This window comes from Lissotriton helveticus, chromosome 11, assembly GCF_964261635.1.
Source record: "Lissotriton helveticus chromosome 11, aLisHel1.1, whole genome shotgun sequence".
NCBI classification, from domain to species: Eukaryota; Metazoa; Chordata; class Amphibia; order Caudata; family Salamandridae; genus Lissotriton; species Lissotriton helveticus.
The window spans coordinates 126,468,257-126,487,093 of record NC_136072.1 but is presented as its reverse complement, the minus strand read 5'-3'; the positions used below and the strand labels follow the sequence as shown (position 1 = coordinate 126,487,093).

Genomic DNA, 18,837 nt, shown 5'->3' with positions numbered 1-18,837 from the left:
CTGACTCAGATACTGAATACTGACTGACCGAGAGATTAACTGACTGAGAAACTGACTGAGAGAGAGAGAGAGAGACTGGCTGACTGAGAGAGTGACTGACTGACTGACAGAGAGAGACTGATTGAGAGTGAGACTGACTGACAGAGAGAGAGAGAGAATGACTGGGAGAGAGAGAGTCTGACTGACAGAGAGAGAGACTGACTGACTGAGACTGACTGAGGTAGAGAGAAACTGACTGAGAGAGAGAGACTGAGAGAGAGAGGCAGAGACTGCCTGACCAAGAGATAGACTGATTGACTGTGAGAGAGACTGACAGAGAGAGACTGACAGAGAGAGACTGACTGAAAGAGACTGACTGAAAGAGAGACTGACTGAAAGAGAGACTGACTGAAAGAGAGACTGACTGAAAGAGAGACTGACGGAGAGAGAGACTGACGGAGAGAGAGACTGACGGAGAGAGAGACTGACGGAGAGAGACTGACTGAGTGAGAGAGTCTGACTGACAGAGACTGACTGACAGAGAGAGACTGACTGACTGAGGTAGAGAGAATGACTGACTGAGAGAGACTGACTAACTGACTGGGAGAGAGAGAGAATGACTGGGAGAGAGAGAGTCTGACTGACAGAGAGAGAGACTGACTGAGAGAGAGACTGACTGAGAGAGAGACTGACTGAGAGAGAGACTGACTGAGAGAGAGACTGACAGAGAGAGAGACTGACTGCCAGAGACTGAGAGAGAGAAAGAGACTGACAGACTGACAGAGAAAGAGAGACTGACCAACAGAGAGAGAGAGACTGACTGACAGAGAGAGACTGACAGAGAGAGAGAGACTGACTGACCGAGAGAGACTGACTGACCGAGAGAGTCACTGACTGACAGAGAGAAGAGAGACTGACTGAGAGAGAATGACTGACTGAGAGAGACTGACAGAGGGAGAGAAAGACTGTCTGGAAGACTGACTGACTGACAGAGAGAGAGACTGAGACTGAGAGAGAGAGAGAGAGACTGACCTGTGAGAGGGACTGACAGGGAGAGGGACTGACTGACTAAGAGAGAGACTAACTGACTAAGAGAGAGACTGACTGACTGACTGACAGACTGAGAGAGAGAGAGAGAGAGAGAGAGAGAGAGAGAGAGAGAGAGAGACTGACTGACTGACTGAGAGAGAGAGTGACTGACTAAGAGAGACTGAATGACCGAGAGAGATAGACTGACTGACTGAAAGAGAGATACTGACTGACTAAGAGAGATAGACTGACTGACTGAAAGAGAGATACTGACTGACAGAGAGAGAGAGATACTGTGATGGAATTGGGGTCAAAGTATGAAGTTATGCAATGCCTCTTGCTATTGTCTAATAAAAATGTATTATCAAATTGTGCTCTTTGTGGTTACATCTGCTTTTGAAATACTGCATTGAAGCATTGTCCACTGTTTTAAAATGGAAATGAGAAGGAGCAGTGGATGCACTTTTGTCAAAACTGAACGATGAGTTGGCCCGATGTTTTATATCATGACAGGGGTCTGCATCAGGAAACCCACCTAAAATTGGACAAACTTGCCCGGCCTACTGATGGCAGGGACCCTGTAATGAATGGACCGCCACCTATGATAGCCTTCTGGCAGACTAAGCCCAACCTTTAACTCCACCATCCCGTGTTACTTATAAAGGCTGAATTGGTACCAGTGGCGGAACAATCGCCCCGCATCCCCTGCAGTATGGCGGGTCGCTGGCCTGAGAGCTCTAGACTGGCACGGAGAATGGGAGGGGGGCCCCCTCCATTTAGTTTGCAGGGGGCCCCCTCATGTTTCGTTACGCCACTGATCAGCAGGGGTGCACTGAAACGTAAAAGGTGAACTGGAGGCTAATTGCATGGGAGGGGGCTCAGTTGCCTGCCGCTAACCCTTCCTTTACTGGTGCAGGCACTCTTGTAAAAATCATAGGAATACAGTGACCTCTTGGAGCGATGGAGGGTTATAATCAAGTCACACTGCTAAGTGCCTAGAGCAGTCTACCTACCACACTGGTCTCCTTTACATCAGCAGCAAGTTTGTCATGCTATATCTTTTATTCCCCTTGTGGTCTCACTACACGCAGCGCTTGTGGTTTGTCGGGAGACAGCATTTTATATAATACTCCAAAGAGCCATTCCTTGCTGGAGATTGGATGGCTTTCATGTCACACTGTTGCCTTGCTCCGATTTGTTGCTTTCACAGTTGGCAGCTGGCACAGATTTGAGGGTGGGGGGTGGGAGTTGCGGGTATTTTTTTAAAAAGAGAACTTACCTTTTCATTGCATCTCTCTTCCTAGTCCCTTGCTCTGGCCGGAACAGGAAGCACACCCAAGCTCAAAGTTAACCAATCACAATGCTGCAATGCAGCATTGTGACTGGTCTGAGCGCCGTGGTTTGGCATGCAGACTCTGACTGGGAGCCTGGGCATTTTCTCTGTGCAGGCTGTAATGCAACTTTCGTGGAGAACATGCAAAGTACGCATGATTGTTTGGCTGGCCATAGATGGCCGGCCAAACGTTCATGCGCACTTAGTGTGCTCACCGCCACTCACCACTGTCGTGAGAACAGCCCTGCCCGCAAAGCTGCTGGACAGCAAGACCAAATAAAGTGATAACCTGAGTTTATTTATTTTTCATTAACTTCACTGATAAAAAGCAGTGGGGCGATGCTCCTCCCCCCCTGAGTGGAGGAACCGCTGCTGTGCTTTCATCACTTCTGTGTTTGATCCGCCATTAGCAGCTTTTTTGTTTTACGGTCTGTAGTCTCTATACTTCCTTCTCCGAGCTCAGCACTGCAAACACAGCCATGTTTAAACACCTGTTTGCTACCATTCCATGCCACCTAGTGATCCTTAGAAAAACTGCAGTTGGAATGCGGAAGATACACTATTATGAATAAGCATTGGCAATGCAAATTGTGCTCTTGTATGTAGAGGTAGGCGGGACTGGTTGCCAATGTTTATCTGTAAAAACTGCCATTTGGCCAAACATTTTTTACTTTCTTTTTGTTCCATGGCTAATCTGCAATCAAACTCCTCTATTTGTAAAATAGGCCTCCTAGTTGCTGCCTGTTATTACAGTGCCACATTGCAGTGCATTTATGGCTACAATCAATAGTAAATAAAGCAAATAGTTCTAAGATCAACAATAAGTGGTACAACAGTGAAGTACAAATATTTAAATGCAGCTTTGGATGCAGTCAATCATTTGTAAAGCATTACATACCCACGAGGGTCTCAAGGCACTAGGGGTGCTACTGATCGAACAGCCCGGTCTTGAGTATCCTCCTGAAGGTCAGCAGGTCTTGGGTCTGTCGTAGGCTCAGTGGGAGGGCTCAGTGGGAGGGTGTTCCATGTCTTGGCGAGGTGGGAGAAGGATCTCCCACCAGTGGTTGTTCTTCGGATGCGCGGGACGGTGGCGAATGAGAGGTCGGCGGAGCATAGCTGGTGGTTGGGGATGTAGGAGAGCTGTCTGAGGTAGTCTGGGCCAGTCTTGTGGAGTGCCTTGTGTGCGTGGGTGAGGTGCTTGACTGGGAGCCAATGCAGGTTTCTCAGGTGGGGGGGTGATGTGGCCGTGGCGTGGTACGTCGAGGATCAGTCATGCCGAGGTGTTTTGGATGCGCTGTCGTCATTTGAGCTTGGTCCGGGCTCCAGCGCAGAGGGCGTTTCCGTAGTCGAGTCTGCTGCTGATGAGGGCCTAGGTAACTGTCTTTCTTGTATCTGTCGGGATCCATCTGTAGATCTTGCGGAGAGTGTTGAAGCAGGAGGAGACGGCATTGACTTGCTTGGTCATTGAGAGCGTTGAGTCGAGGATGATTCCCAGGTTGCTGGCGTGGTCGGTGGGTGTCGGGGCTGCCCCCAGTGCTGTCTGCCACCAGGAGTCGTCCGAGGCTGAAGGGTTGGAGCCGAGGATGAGGACCTCCGTATTGTCAGAGTTCAGCTTCAGACGGCTGGTCTTCATCCAGTCGGCGAAGGCCTTCATTCCTTTGTGGAGGTTGGCTTTGGCTGTGATGGGGTCCTTGGTGAGGGAGAGGATCAGCTAAGTGTCGTCTGCGTAGGAGATTATGTTGAGGTCGTGCTGTCTGGCTACGTGTGCGAGCGGGGCCATGTAAATGTTGAACAGCGTCGGGCTGAGGGAGGATCCCTGGGGTACGCCGCAGATCTCGGAGGCTTTGGAACAGAATGGGGGGAGGCGGACGCTCTGGGTTGTGCTGGAGAGGAAGGAAGGAGGTGGTCCAGTACAGTGCCATGTCTCTGATCCCTGCGGCGTGCGCAGTGGCAGACGTTGTCGAAGGCGGCAGAGAGGTCTAGGAGGATGAGTGCTGCGGTCTCGCCATTGTCCAGCAGGGTCCTAATGTCGGTGGCGGCGATGAATGCAGTCTCGGTGCTGGGGTTGCTGCGGAACCCTGACTGGGAAGGGTCCAGGATACTGTTTTCTTCGAGGTATCGGGTTAGTTGTCTGTTGACGGTTTTCTCGATGACCTTGGCCGGGAAGGGGAGCAGAGAGATGGGCCCAAAGTTCTTGAGGTCTCTTGGGTCTGCCTTAGGTTTTTTGAGTAGGGTGTTGATCTCGGCGTGTTTCCAGATCTCTGGGAAGGTCGCTGTCTAGAGGGAGAGATTGATGACGTTGTGCAGGTGGGGTGCGATGGAGCTGCTTGCTCTGTTGAAGACGTGGTGCGGGAATGGGTCCGACGGAGAGCCGGAGTGGATTGAGCGCATGGTCATGATGGTGTCATCTATGCTCACGCTGGCCCAGGCTAGCAGGGGGTCGTAGTCGATGGTGTGCGGAGGGTCTGTTGTGTTGCTGTCTGTTGGGGATGTCTGGGTGTTGAAGCTGTTGTGGATGTATGCTATCTTGCGGTGGATGAAGGTGGCGAGGGAGTCGCACAGGGCTGGCGAGGGAGACGCACAGGGCTTGCGACGGCGGTATGTCGTTGGTGTTGAAGCTGGGGTTGGAGAGTTCCTTCACGATGTTGAAGAGCTCCTTGCTATTGTGTGCATTGTTGTCGAGGCGGTCTTTGAAGTAGGTCCTTTTGGCCGCCCTGATGAGGTTGTGGTGGTTGCGGATGGCGTCCTTGTGTGCTGCGTGGCTGTCCGGAGTTTGTTCACTGTGCCATTTCTTCTCTAGTTTCTGGCAGGCTTGCTTGGAGGCAAGGAGTTCTGGGGTGAACCAGCTGGCCCTCTTGCTGGTGTCTCTGTGGGGGGGGTTTCTTCAGTGGGGCAAGGGTGTTGGCGCAGTCCTCAATCCAGCGTCTGAGGCTGTGGGCAGCGTCGTCGGTGTTGGAGGGTTCGATGGGTGGGCTGAGCGAGGTTTGCGTGTAGTTGGTCTTCGGTGATTTTGCTCCAGCAGCGGCGAGGGATCTGTTGGGTGCGGTGGGTTTCTGGAAGGCGAAGTGGATGCAGCTGTGGTCGGTCCATAGGAGTTCGGTGGTGTGGCTGATGGAGACGACTGGTTTGAGCGTGTGGCCGGCGGAGTGGGTGGGCGTTGTGACGAGTTGCTTCAGTCCGAGGTTGGCGAGGTTATCGATCAGGATTGTGGAGTTATTGTCGTTGTTGTTCTCAAGGTGAAAGTTCAGGTCTGCGAGGAGGATGCAGTCGGTGGAGATCAGGGCGTGCGTGCTGATCAAGTCGGCGATGGAGCCGATGAACTGGGGGCGGGGTCTGGGGGGGTCGGTAGACGAGGGTGGAATTAGGGTCTATGTGGATCTGGAAATGCATGTGTTCGGCGGTGCTGAGCGCGTCGTCGGTGCTAGTCGAGACCCTGATGCTGTTCTTGTGGATGATGGCGATTCCTCCTCCGACTCCGTTGTTGCGGTCTCTGCGGGTGATCTTGTAGCCGTCTGGGATGGCTATGGCGATGGCGGGTATGGAGGAGTTGTTAAACCAGGTCTCTGTCAGGAAGGCGACGTCCGGGGATGTTGTGTCGAGCAGGTCCCAGAGCTCGACTGCATGCCTGCGTGTGGAGCGGGTGTTCAGTAGTATGTATCGTAGGTGGTTGGGGTCTTTCTTGGCGGGTGGTTCATTGGCTCTGAGGCTGGTGTAGCTGCAGTTCCGGCAGGTGAAGGGGCCGTGTGTGCGTTTCGGGGCGGCCTTGAACAAGGTGTGGCTCTGTCCGGAGTTGAGAGTGTGCAGAGTGCTGGTGTCGTAGTGGCAGCGGTCTTCGGTGCGGGGGCCAGGGGTTCTGGCGCTGGGCGCGGTCCAGGCATGGACGGGTGCAGACAGGCTAGCCTTAGGCGCGGCTGCGCAGCGGCTGGCATAAATGGGGAGGTGGGAGGGAGGAGCAGCTGGGAGGCGGGTGCAGCGAATGGGCAGTGGGCAGTCAGGGGGGCGGGGCCACAGGGGACGCAGCGGTGACGGACAATGAAGGTAACAGAAGGAAAAGGGGCACAAAATTGAGGGTAAAACGAGTGGGACAGAGGGCAGAAGGGCACAAAAATGAGTGGAACAGAGGGCAGAAGGGCACAAAAATGAGTTGAACAGAAGGCAAAAGGGGCCCAAAACGAGGAAAAAACGAGTGGCAGAGGGCAGAAGGGCACAAAAATGAGTGGCACAGAGGGCAGAAGGGCACAAAAAAACAAGTGGAACAGAAGGCAAAAAGGGGCACAAAAACCAGGGAAAAACGAGTGGCACAGAGGCCAAAATAAAGAATACAGAAATGCAGCTAAGAACAGAAGGCAGAACGGGCAGAGAGGCACGGGGGCAGCGAGGGGAACAGAAGGGTGAACCGGGCAGAGACACGGCGGCAGCGAGGGGTACAAAAGAAAAGACCGGGCAGAGAGAGCACGGGGACAGCGAGGGGAACAGAGGGAAGAAAAAGGGGCACAGACCACGTACAGGCAGCGGGGGAAGACAGACTACAGCAGTCAGACACAACAATGAAAATACAGGCAATACAATAAAAGCAATAAAGCAGAGGATGAACAAACCTACCTACGGCCTACCACTGGCCACCAGGGATGAGGCGCAGGTGGTAGCCTGCGGGTGGTGGAGGGCCTCAAACATCCTCAGCAGCGGCAGCTGGGGCAGGGAGGCACAGGCGGTGCTGTGCGGGGGGGAGCGACCTACCTGGTGGGGTCAAGGGTCGCAGTGGCGTAGATCATGGTCTGAAACTTTCAGAATTCAATGAAGTATTGGTAGAAAGGTTTACCATGAAGTATAAAGAAAGCAAAGAAAAATACACTTAAGTAAAGTGTGTAACAAATCAAATAAATAATATATATTATCTTAGACCTGTTATTTTTGTATATAATCTCATAACAACCGAAGAGAGACGTGAAGCGCTTATACTTTTTAATTATACATTTTCAAAGAATGTATTATATCCAGTGTAGAGCTTTCCTCATCCCTACAGAAGTAGAGTATGTATTGAATGTGGCTTAAGAAGACATAGCATCCAATTTTTCGGTCTAGAGTGTATGAAAACAATCCCTTCCGACGCGAACGACCTATTTCACCGACCTTGTCAATTCACCGTACATAATGGTCACATACTGAAGCCCACTGAAACACAAGAAGTCATCACCAGATGCCTAAGAGTTTATACACTAACACTTAATCTAAAATCTATCAGATCGAAGCAAAATCTTGGAAAATAAATTAGAAGAGCACTTGGAACACCAGACTCTGAGTCAGAGGAGAAAATGGGAACCAAAACCACTTAGGCTGACACCATAGAGGAGGCCTTTAGTGCCCTGGATGTAGGCAGCCAACCAAACCTCCTAGTCATTGATCTCTCGACGTCATACAACATGATGAACAAAGTGATTCTTGTCACAAGATTAAATGAATGACCCAAGTAGCAGATACTACTTTAAAAGGGAGATCCATTTGTTCCACACTAACCATTACCAAAAGGTGCAATTTGGATTGCTGCTATAATGTGCACTTAAGGGGACTGGTTCACAAACTGCAGTTTGTCGTACAATTTGTAGTACTAAAAAGTACTACAAAATGCAATTCACAAACTACGTGCAAAGTTTTACGACTCTGCACTCCCTATACTTATGTGTGCAGAGTTCTCTGCCCCGATTGCGAAGCCTCCAGGTGCGGAGAACTCCACACTCAAGTACAGGGAGTGCAGTCATAAAACAGTCCCCATAGTTTGTGAGTTCTGAGAAAGTAGTAAACTTACCAGCATGTGTAAATTTACCTTTGTGAATCAGGCCCATAATGGCACACTGCATTCTCCAAGGATCCCCCCCTCATCCACTGTTCAAAGTCTTCCATTTACGCAAATGCTACAGAAATAACAGATGCCTTTTTTGAATGAATGCAGACAACATGCAGATTCCCACCAGGTTGAAGGAGGACTAAGGTAGTCAATCAATCATTATCACTTGTCTGGAACACATATATTGATATGTAAATCAAAGCTTAATTTTCCTAACAAGAGGCCAAATTGAGTTCTTAAAGCTGTGTGTAACAACACACAAATCTTGAAAATCTGAATGATTTGAAAGTACGAGATCGTCTTTGACTTCAAAAAGTTGGGCGTCATATCATATCATTTTTACCTGAATCAATGCAGTGGTTGAAATGGAGTAGATCTTCAGTATACTGTACTTCAGAAAATATTCACAGTGTTCCAAACCCATCAGAGAGTTAAGCTAACATATGCCTTGATAATGGTCAACTTGCCTACTGCAACATCAATTTCAGAGGACTTCACTGGAAGTAAAACTGTGTTTTAATCACTCAACTAGCTCAAGATGGTGTTAAGAACTGACTCTGAGTTTTGTGCCATCCAGAAGGTCTAGTGGTACAACAGTTGGGGCTATGTATAAAAACTGACACCTAACAAAAACCTAACAAAAACACTGGGTGGAGCTCAAACAAGACGAGTGCGCTCTGGATACAGAGATCAAGACTCTTGAACAATGTAAACCCTGTCTTGAGGGCAAAATACAAATATCTCAGTTTCATGAAATTCCTCTAAAACAGAGTTGCTGAGGATGACATTTGACTGAGAATATGCCACAAAGTCAGGATTGAGGGAATCGGTCTTTGCTTCCAATTAGACTCTTCCTGCCACTGTGTATACGCGTTGTACATCCTGTGCTTCGAAGTGAACCAACAGTGACGATGTAACATTGTAATAAAATGATTATTTTTCTCTATACCAGCAGATCTCTACTATTTTAAATCTATTTTCAGTAAATTTGCGCTTTTTTGGTGTCCGGAAGGGGTGGGAGCACACACTGCTGACCTCCCAGCAGGGTTCGCCCTCTAGCATTCTGGTAAATGCAGTTTGTAGTTAATGCTTACTTGGTATTTTGCTGGAGTGTTCCACCAAAGTTGATGCAGGTTAGTGCTGTACATCTCTAGACACATGTGTTTCTGGATTTTATCCTTCATCAGTAGAGATTAAAAAAACAATTTTCATCTGGGGTGGCCGAGCAGGCTGCCACAATTCTTAAAGGTCTCAGTACCTCTCACAGGCGCATTGGTGCATCTCCACAAGCTCGTCAGCTCAATGGCTCAAGGGAGCCTTTTCAAACAGGAAGGGGTGGGAGCACACTGCTGACCTCCCAGCACAGTTCGCACCTTAGCATTATGGTAAATGCAGTTTGTAGTGAATACTTACTTAGTATTTTGCTGGAGTGTTCCACCAAAGTTGGTGCAGGTTAGTGCTGTACATCTCTAGACACATGTGTTTCTGGATTTTATCCATCCTCAGTAGAGATTAAAACAAGCATTTACAATGCAACGGTCTCGCCTTTGCAAAAGTTAGAGCTATTGGCATTGTAAATGACACATTTTTTATTTATGTGTTGGTTTTGAAAACAGATAAATAAATGGCATTGTCATTTACAATGGCAATAGCTGAGCATTGATGTGCGCGTGCTCACACTGCTCATTTCTCACTAGTGGAGAAGTTACGGCATAAGGTCATGACAGGTGAGCGTTGTAGGGGAAGGGGAATCCTTTAAAGTGAGTCATTTTCTCTCTGGATTTTCCTTCTCTTTATGAATCTAAGGAGCAGCAACATTGTCTTGGTGTCACCAGGGCTTTAAGTCGAAGCTTTTCCAATATTATATGCGACATATAGTTGCTGCTTATTTATCTTATGCAACTAACGACTATTGACAAAGCCAATAGTCTTGACTTGTTGTAGATATGTTACTTTTATCATATATCTGGATGTAATGACAGTAACAGCAAAATACAGGCCGGGCGGCACACTATACTATTAAGCACAGACTTTTAGTTTACATGTTTTTAAGCCACGTCCTTAATTATATTGGCCACGCCCTTTTGAGAGACCCCCAGTTTTTTTCATCCCACTTAAAGCCCAGCTTACACGATTTACTTCTTGCCCCCACCCCCCAGAGAAGGCTATTTCTCTGCTCTGAATACTTCGTCCAACCGTCACACGCTGCTGCACTCACGCTCGTACCTGCACACTCCTCCGGGTTCTTCTCCTCAGTGTAAGTTCACCTTCAAATTGGAGACGAAGATGTTTGAAAAGAAAAAAAAAGACAGCAAACCTTTTTCTGTCTATGGACCCAGGATCTGGAAAAGAATCGCTCTATCCATGCTGTTCCAATAAAGGAAAGAGTTCAAGAGACACATCTTTAACGAACACTACTCCAAAATGCTGGAACATAAAAAACCACCTACACCGCCTATCATTCCCTGACAGTTTGCTTGCCATTGAAACTGCATAGCGCCCAACAGGCTTTTTGGCCAGGATTGCACTATACAAATACTCTACACATGCATATCACTATACACACTGGTCTTTGTTAGCTGGAGGGCCGTCCGCAGGGAGAACAGCTCTCCTCCTGCACCCGCAAATTATGGGGGTGCCGCCCAAACACATCCGCAGCGACACTCATCTTTCAGGCCTATAGAAGTAGGGTCGTGTCTCACTTTACAGAGATCCTATAAATCCATCCATTAACCAGGGTCATGACCAAGGAAACGCGAATCGTAGAAGCATATGACAGCAGAGCTATGCCACGTGCTAAACAGGCATCATAGAGGCAGAACTAGGCAGCAGGTAACACAGAACTACGATGAATAAAATAGCAAATGTGCCCAATCTGGGGATATATGACAGTCTCGTACAGCAAACATTTAGTAGATTGCAAATATCTTAACTACTGAGGAGTAACACTGCCTTCGGGTACTACATTAGACAACAGAACCAGAACAGAAGCACAATTAATGTATAGGTATACCAGGGGTGAGCTGTCCCTAGTGCCACACTATGCATGCCATTGAAAGCAGAGCTGCCTCGCTAGGTTACATAGATCTTGCGGGCCTGAGAGAGCAAGATTACACAGATCTGTTTCGTGCAGCAGCAGTATCCATCGGGTTACAATTACCTGCATGGATTGGACAGCCGTGGCCCCTCCCACCTCTGCGATACGGCGCTGCTGCCCAGATAACAGGAGCCCCTGGGGAGCTGCTCGGATCCAGCGTCTCTTGATTTCGACCAGAGATATTTCATCTATGTTGCCCCACGCCCCACAACCATGTAGATCATTTCCCCCAACTCCCGGTACAAAAATCGTCCGAGCACCCCTGCTTCCTTCAGAGGGCTCGGGGAACAAAGAAATTCAGGTTATCGTTGAACTCGGGGTGAGTACGAATAAAAACAGAGGGGCTCAAACTCCTCTCGGGAGTCATATCTCCGCCACCCCCGCAAGGTCAGTAACTCTAACAGAGAAGAGTCCAAGCAAAAAACACAGAGGATACCAAGAGAACAAGCCTTGCCAAAAAGTTTACCTCGCTCCGGCTTTCAGAAGAAGCCTCTCTTTGGACCCACTCAGGCGGACGGGAAAGGCCTCCCCGCTGCTCGCAATCTTTCAACGCCGCAGAACGGGAGGCGGGGAGCGGTATAATGCACTTTTTTTGTGCCTGGCATCCAGAGGAATTATGCGTGCTAATTTGGTTAGGGGAGATTTGATTAACTGGAAAATGAGGGCTTTGATAAGACTTTCACACGCTTAATTTATCCCTTGCAGAGCAGACGCAACGTTGTGTCATGAAGCTCACAAGGCATATGGGAACACTGGGCACTGCTTCGACGGCCTTTTCGGACCCGACAATATCCAGGCTTGCCACAGTCCGGATTGGGATCATCAGTTTAGCGCATTTGCTTGGCTGCAGAATACAAATTGCATTTGGCATTGCCGGTTAAACGGTTCAGAGAATAATGAGATTAATATACCGGGGAATTTAGCGGAGTGAAAAGCTCCTTTTTTCGACACCGCCGTGAAACTCATTCCAAAGGAAATTTTTGGGAGGGAAGGTAAAGAAAAAAAACAGCTTTGGCCCCGTGAAACATAAAATAGACAAGCCAATACGTGAACCCACCCAACCGCCTCAGCTCCTAGAAACAAATGGAAGCCGCAAACATCCTAGGGAAAAAAAAAATAAGACAACACCCACCGCTGCATGACGTTCAAAAAGGGGCGGGATGAGAAAAATTCTCCGGAACGCCCACGAATCTGCTCCCGCGAAGATTGACACATCTCTTAGCGCCAGGATGCCTGCAATGGTGACAGTTCGCGCTTTACAAGTTCTTAAATATAATCTCTCTTCCAATGGTTAGCCTCCATTTATGGAACTAGCCAATGGAAGAGAGAGGCGGGAAAAAGCCCCGTACTAGTAAACATGAGATTTCGCCTGTGTGAACACTGCTGCGCAGTGCTACGCCAGGCGAAACCTAAAAACGATTTTCATCTGGGGTGGCTGAGCAGGCTGCCACAATTCTTACAGGTCTCAGTACCTCTCACAGGCACACAGGAGCATCTCCACAAGCTCGTCAGCTCAATGGCTCAAGGGAACCTTTTCAAACACTGCAAATTTTCAAGTAAGCATTTAAATTGAACTGCATTAACCAGGATGCAAAGGGGCGAACTGTGATGGGAGGTGAAGCAGTGCGCTCCCATCCCCCTTCTGTTTAAAAAGGCTCCCTTGAGCCACTGGGCTGACGAGCTCTTGGAGATGCACCTGTGCGCCAGGGAGAGGTACAGAGACCTGAAAGGATTGTGGCAGCTTTCTCAGCAAACCCCAGAAGAATTTCGTTTTATCTCTACTGATGAAGGATATAATCCAGAAACACATGTCTGGAGATTAACAGCACTAACCTGCACTAACTTTGCTGAAACACTCTGCAAACTTTCTAGTAAGCATTTAAATTGAACTGCATTTACCAGGATGCAAAGGGGCGAACTGCGCTGGGAGGTGAAGCAGTGTGCTCCCATTCCCCTCCCGCATTTTTGGTGTCCTCTAGAGGAATATTTGAATGACCACTACTGATGTTAACTCAACTCAATTTCTACTAATACATCGATCATTTACCTCTTCTCGTTGTACACACAGCCTGGTAACTTTTCCTGTACGCTTCAGAATGATTAACCTTCTGTGGCGACAACTTTCAATGTATAAATATTCAAACAGCCCCTTCCTACACACAGTATTGCTAGCTATGATTTTTAGGAAACAAAAACAAAAAATATATATATTTTTTAATCGCAGCATTCTGTTTTAGTAAATGTATTGTTATGGTTTTAATTAACTGAAACAATACGTTTTTGACTTTTTTTGACTAGTACTTTTAGGAGATTTAGAGCAGTCATGAATGTGGAGGTACTCTGCCCTGTGATTGACCAGACGTTCTGTATTCAATTTAAAGATACAGCTTTTTCCCCATTTTGTAAGACTTCATTCTTCCATGTGGCAATAGCGTGGCTGGGCAGCCAGACGAGATTACTGTGTATCCTGCTTTTGAATACTTTTGAAGCCCGAACGCCGCTGAATCGTGGACCGAGGGGGAGCAAGGACTACAGCTCCCAGACTGCCCTTCACCTGTTGCGTCACTCCTACGCCCAGAGGCGCATAAAGCATCGCCGGGGGGGCGCTGCATCTCAAACACGCTACCATTTGCAGAATTGACCGACGCGAATTGTGAGCTCCGACTGAAGCACTAGGGGGCAGATTTATGAAGGCCTTGCGCCGTCGGTGCGTCACTTTTTCCCATGTTAAAAATGACGCACCGGCGGCGCAAGGCCTTCATAAATCTGCGCCGCCGGTGCGTCATTTTTAACATGGGAAAAAGTGACACACCGGCGGCGCAAGGCCTTCATAAATCTGCCCTTTATTTTTATTATTCTCCAGTTCGCTGACATGGGGGCTGAAGAAAGCAACCCGGAACCAGGCTCCGCCCCACTTCGTAGTTTCAGGTAACATTACATGGAGAACTTAAAATCTGCGGGGTCACAAACCTCATATTGGTTGTCGAGGTATCCATGGACGTGTGTGATAAATGTCACTGTTGCACGTGGGCCTCGTCTCACACGCGCACTGTCCCGTGGTAGGTGGGGAGAAGTGAGTTATTAGGCAGTAACTCATGTACTCCGAAGTCCTTATGAAATGTAAACTGGTTCTTTTGGAAAGCACACTTGACACTCTTGGGTAAAGTTCGCGCTATGTAAAAGTGCATTAAATAAATAAATCTGACCGTGATCATCGTTGCTTCAAAAATAAATGTAAGTGTAGACTGGGCTCACGAGGCAGGACTGGGCCTTTTTTTTTTTTTTTTTTTTTTTTTTTTTTTTTTTTTTGTGGCATTCTCCCTCGAGACTTTTACTGCTGTAAAGTTCTTTGGTACTTTGCAGCCAGTTCTTAAGGGGCAGATCAAGGACCGCTCTCCACAGTGGATTACACGGTTGTAATCCATCACTATATTGTGGCCGACACACCTAGAAACGCAATTCAATGTAAAGTGGGTCTTGCGGATACTCCACATGTCTCGTGTGGTGTCGGACTTTTAACTCGATGTGTAGCTTAGCAGGTGCGTTGATGGGGAGTCTGTATTCTCCTGTACTGTTTATAATGGTCACATTTGTCCTTGTTTTGTGTTTTCTGCAGGGAGTGTCACGGGTCAACTTGTATGGAGCATGGAACAGCCCTCGGCATGCGCAGTCTCAGGTAAGTACGCCTTTTTTGGCAGTCTGAACTAAAGTTTACTCGCTTTAGCCGTAGTCTCTCGAAGCTTTGGGAAGGTCTGTTTTATTGAATCCGAGCTCGCTTGCGAAACTTATAAACGCGAAAGAATGCTGCTTTTGAATGCAGCCTCTACTAATTAGTGCAGGTAAACCTGGTTCTCCTTCTATTATGCGATGAATCGAGAAATGCTGTGTTCCGCCAGGAGGGTTAAGTGACATGATGGCTTTAACATCTTTCGGGACAGACAACCAAATGATGATAAAACCTTACGCTGATCACTTAAAACTGACTTGTGTTGCTCGGGTCTCTGTTAAAACATGGATTTAAAGGCGGCTTTTTGTCTCCTACAGGGGTAGAGTTTCGGACAAAGTGGGTTACAAGATCAGTGAAGGTTGAAATGCAGGTAATTCTTAGCTCTTTATTGTGGAGGTGTGAGGATTGCCCGCCCTAACGTATAACGTGTCCACTGATGCCAAAACATGGCCTGTGACCCTGGGCAGTGAAGGGTGGTACAACGCGTGTGAAGCTGGGCAAAGTGAAATGATGGCTTAAGCATCTTTAGGGACAGACAACCAAGTGGTGATAAAACTTAACGCTGATCACTTTGCCCACCCCCGGGTCCAGGTAACCCATCATACTGTGCATGTCGTAATTATGAGTGGTGGTGAAGTAGGTATTTCTAGGGCATTTCACCTGAGCCATGCATACTGAGTGACTATTTTATTGTGAACAACTGCAGTGGCTTTCCTATTCTGTATTTTCTGAGCAGTAGAGTAGTTGCTTGCTGATGCCAGTGCAAATTAACTTGATCCCAGATCTGCCACAGCCATAAAAGCTTTGATTATTAAATTTAATCCCATCCGTAATTTTTACACCTGGAGTAAATAAAGGGGCAGTGTTTAGCGTTTCGCTAGGTAGCTCCTTCAACGCGACTAGACTTTAAGGCCCGTCTCAGAATTGGCATGTTCTTAATGCCGTGTGTGTATAGTAACACAATTTATAATTGGCTCTTTAGTGCCTCGGAATATCCTTTTTAGCGAGCTTTGTGTTTTTAGTAATTCTGTGGTAGTTTAGAAGGCAGGTGTCTGATTGTGAAGATATGTGCAATCAGTAATACTGTATTGGGCGTTAATAATTCATAAGGTATCACAGCCCTGCAGCCTCACTTGAACCACACTTTTCCCTCTGCACTTCCTTCTGCTGTTGCTTCTTCCCCTTTAGCAGAACGCTTGTTCTCAAACATTGGGCGCTTTCTCCCACGAAATTTTATTTTTTTTTTTTTGTTTTTTTTTTTTACAGCATTGTGATGTCCGAAGAACGCGCAGGTCGTTCTAGAGGGAGAATTTCTTCACAGCACGTTTGCAGGTAAATATCAGACCACCCCCGTGCCTCCCCTAAAAGTCTACATTTTTGTAACGTTCCTTAAACTTTGCACACTTCTTGATGGGGGTATATTAAAGGCCATGCTCCACGATGACTAAACAGTTGTAGTTCATCACTACTTTGTGGCAAACAAGCTATTCAGAGATCATTTTAACTGATTACAACTATAGTGCTTGCTTAAATCACTGCTGTGATGACTTGCGTTCAGAGTGACACATGGTGGAATCCTTTGGTTTTCTTTTTCGGTCGAGCCTAGGTAGTGAGCTGCATTTGAGACCTGCTGTATCTCCTGTGGGCTTTGTGCACAGCCATCGTTTTTCATTGGTTTCTTGTAGTGCTCCTTGTACCATCTTGCTTTTCTGTGGTCCCTTTTTATGTTTCGCCTGGCGTCCACTGCGCAGCAGTGTTCGCGCAGGCGAAATCTTATGTTTTGCAGTAAGGGGCTTTGTCCCGCCTGTCTCTTCCATTGGCTAGCTCCATAAATGGAGGCTAGCCATTGGAAGAGAGATGCGTCAGTCATTGGGGGAGCAGATTCGTGGGCGTTCCGGTGATTTTTTTCGCTCTCCACCTCTTTGCGTGCGTCATGCGGCGGTGGGCTTTTTTTTTTTTTTTTTGCTCGGCATGTTTTGGTCATTTCCAACATGTGCTTTGCAGGGGTGGGCTGCACGATTTTACTTTCCTTGATTGGTAGCAGGTAAGCAGCATTTTGTACTACTTCTTTTTATTTTTTTTATCCCATTCCCGCCCCCCCCCGCTGTCCGTGTGCCAGTTAACCCCCCCTCCCGCTGTCCGTGTGCCCGTTCGACTCCGTGGCCCGTCTCTCGCTAGACTTTCACCCAAAGTGTCTCCATGGCTGCAGCAGGCAGGGGTGAAGGGACTCGAGGCAAAGTACACGCAGGAGTGTTTTAGAATAACTGGCAGGGGCGTAGCTTGGTAAGTAAGATTAGGGTGATGGGGGTGGGTTTCAGATTTTCAAAGCAGAGGGAGAGTGTGCTTTTGTGTTTTTGTAACAATTCCTTGTAAAAGCCGACATTCACCTAGGCATACTAGACTGAAAACCTCTGTTCCCAACCATTTTCAAGAAAATGTATTTATTAGGGGTGTAACTCTCCCAACTCCCCGAAGCTACGCCCCTGCTAACTGGCGACGTTAACATAGGAGATAACGTTTTGAAGAAGAATATGTTAATACACAAGTGAACGTAAATGACCAGCATCAAGGCTTGTTTCGTTAGGATGTAACTCTGTTCGCTGTGCCACTTTTGCAGGTGTAGGAGTGACCAGCACCTTTGTGAGGAGATAATGGGTCAGCACTTACAAAACATATCTTAAGCGTGAACAACATCGAGGTCACGGGTGGAAACTCACTCACTCACTCTCACACACACTCACTTGTTTTTGCAGCGAGATTGACGTTTCTTTTATTTGCAATGTCAAGATTAGGGAGAGCTCCCCCAGGGCCTTGGCGCATGACGACTTCTCCACAAATTGTTCTGTGGAAGAGACACAATGGGGCGCTGTGCTTGCTTCCCTGCCCCCTGGCTGTGCTTGCTTCCCTGCCCCCTGGCTGTGCTTGCTTCCCTGCCCCCTGGCTGTGCTTGCTTCCCTGCCCCCTGGCTGTGCTTGCTTCCCTGCTCCCTGGCTGTGCTTGCTTCCTTGCCCCCTGGCTGTGCTTGCTTCCTTGCCCCCTGGCTGTGCTTGCTTCCCTGCCCCCTGGCTGTGCTTGCTTCCCTGCCCCCTGGCTGTGCTTGCTTCCCTGCCCCCTGGCTGTGCTTGCTTCCCTGCCCCCTGGCTGTGCTTGCTTCCCTGCCCCCTGGCTGTGCTTGCTTCCCTGCCCCCTGGCTGTGCTTGCTCTCCTAGGTGTGTGGGTGTGTGTGGCTCTGGGTGTGTGGCTCTGGGTGTGTGTGTGTGGCTCTGGGTGTGTGTGGCTCTGTGTGTGTGTGTGGCTCTGGGTGTGTGTGTGGCGCTCTGGGTGTGTGTGTGGCGCTCTGGGTGTGTGTGTGGCGCTCTGGGTGTGTGTGTGTGGCGCTCTGGGTGTGTGTGTGGCGCTCTGGGTGTGTGTGTGGCGCTCTGGGTGTGTGTGTGGCGCTCTGGGTGTGTGTGTGGCGCTCTGGGTGTGTGTGTGGCGCTCTGGGTGTGTGTGTGGCGCTCTGGGTGTGTGTGTGGGTGTGTGTGGGGCTGTGGGTGTGTGTGGGGCTGTGGGTGTGTGTGTGGGGCTGTGGGTGTGTGTGTGTGGGGCTCTGGGGGTGTGTGTGTGGCTCTGGGTGTGTGTGTGTGTGTGGGGCTCTGGGTGTGTGTGGGGCTCTGGGTGTGTGGGTGTGTGTGTGGCTCTGGGTGTGTGTGTGTGGCTCTGGGTGTGTGTGTGGCTCTGGGTGTGTGTGTGGCTCTGGGTGTGTGTGTGTGGCGCTGGGTGTGTGTGTGTGGCTCTGGGTGTGTGTGTGTGGCTCTGGGTGTGTGTGTGTGGCTCTGGGTGTGTGTGTG

At 48.6% G+C, this 18,837-nt stretch overlaps 1 protein-coding gene and 2 non-coding genes across 3 annotated transcripts in view; all 3 read left to right on the top strand.

Moving 5' to 3' along the window:
* Positions 1–18,837, top strand: part of LOC144790746 (uncharacterized) — a 59,180-nt gene that overhangs the window by 23,123 nt on the left and 17,220 nt on the right. The window contains exon 8 of the mRNA XM_078665454.1: positions 14,897–14,956. Coding sequence (XP_078521580.1) covers positions 14,897–14,956 — 60 coding nt within the window. The remainder of the gene's footprint in view (positions 1–14,896; positions 14,957–18,837) is intronic.
* Positions 15,184–15,255, top strand: LOC144793297 (small nucleolar RNA SNORD2). The gene has a single exon (XR_013602887.1). It is a non-coding gene; the product is annotated as a small nucleolar RNA SNORD2 (small nucleolar RNA).
* LOC144793301 (small nucleolar RNA SNORD2) lies at positions 15,508–15,579 on the top strand. The gene has a single exon (XR_013602890.1). It is a non-coding gene; the product is annotated as a small nucleolar RNA SNORD2 (small nucleolar RNA).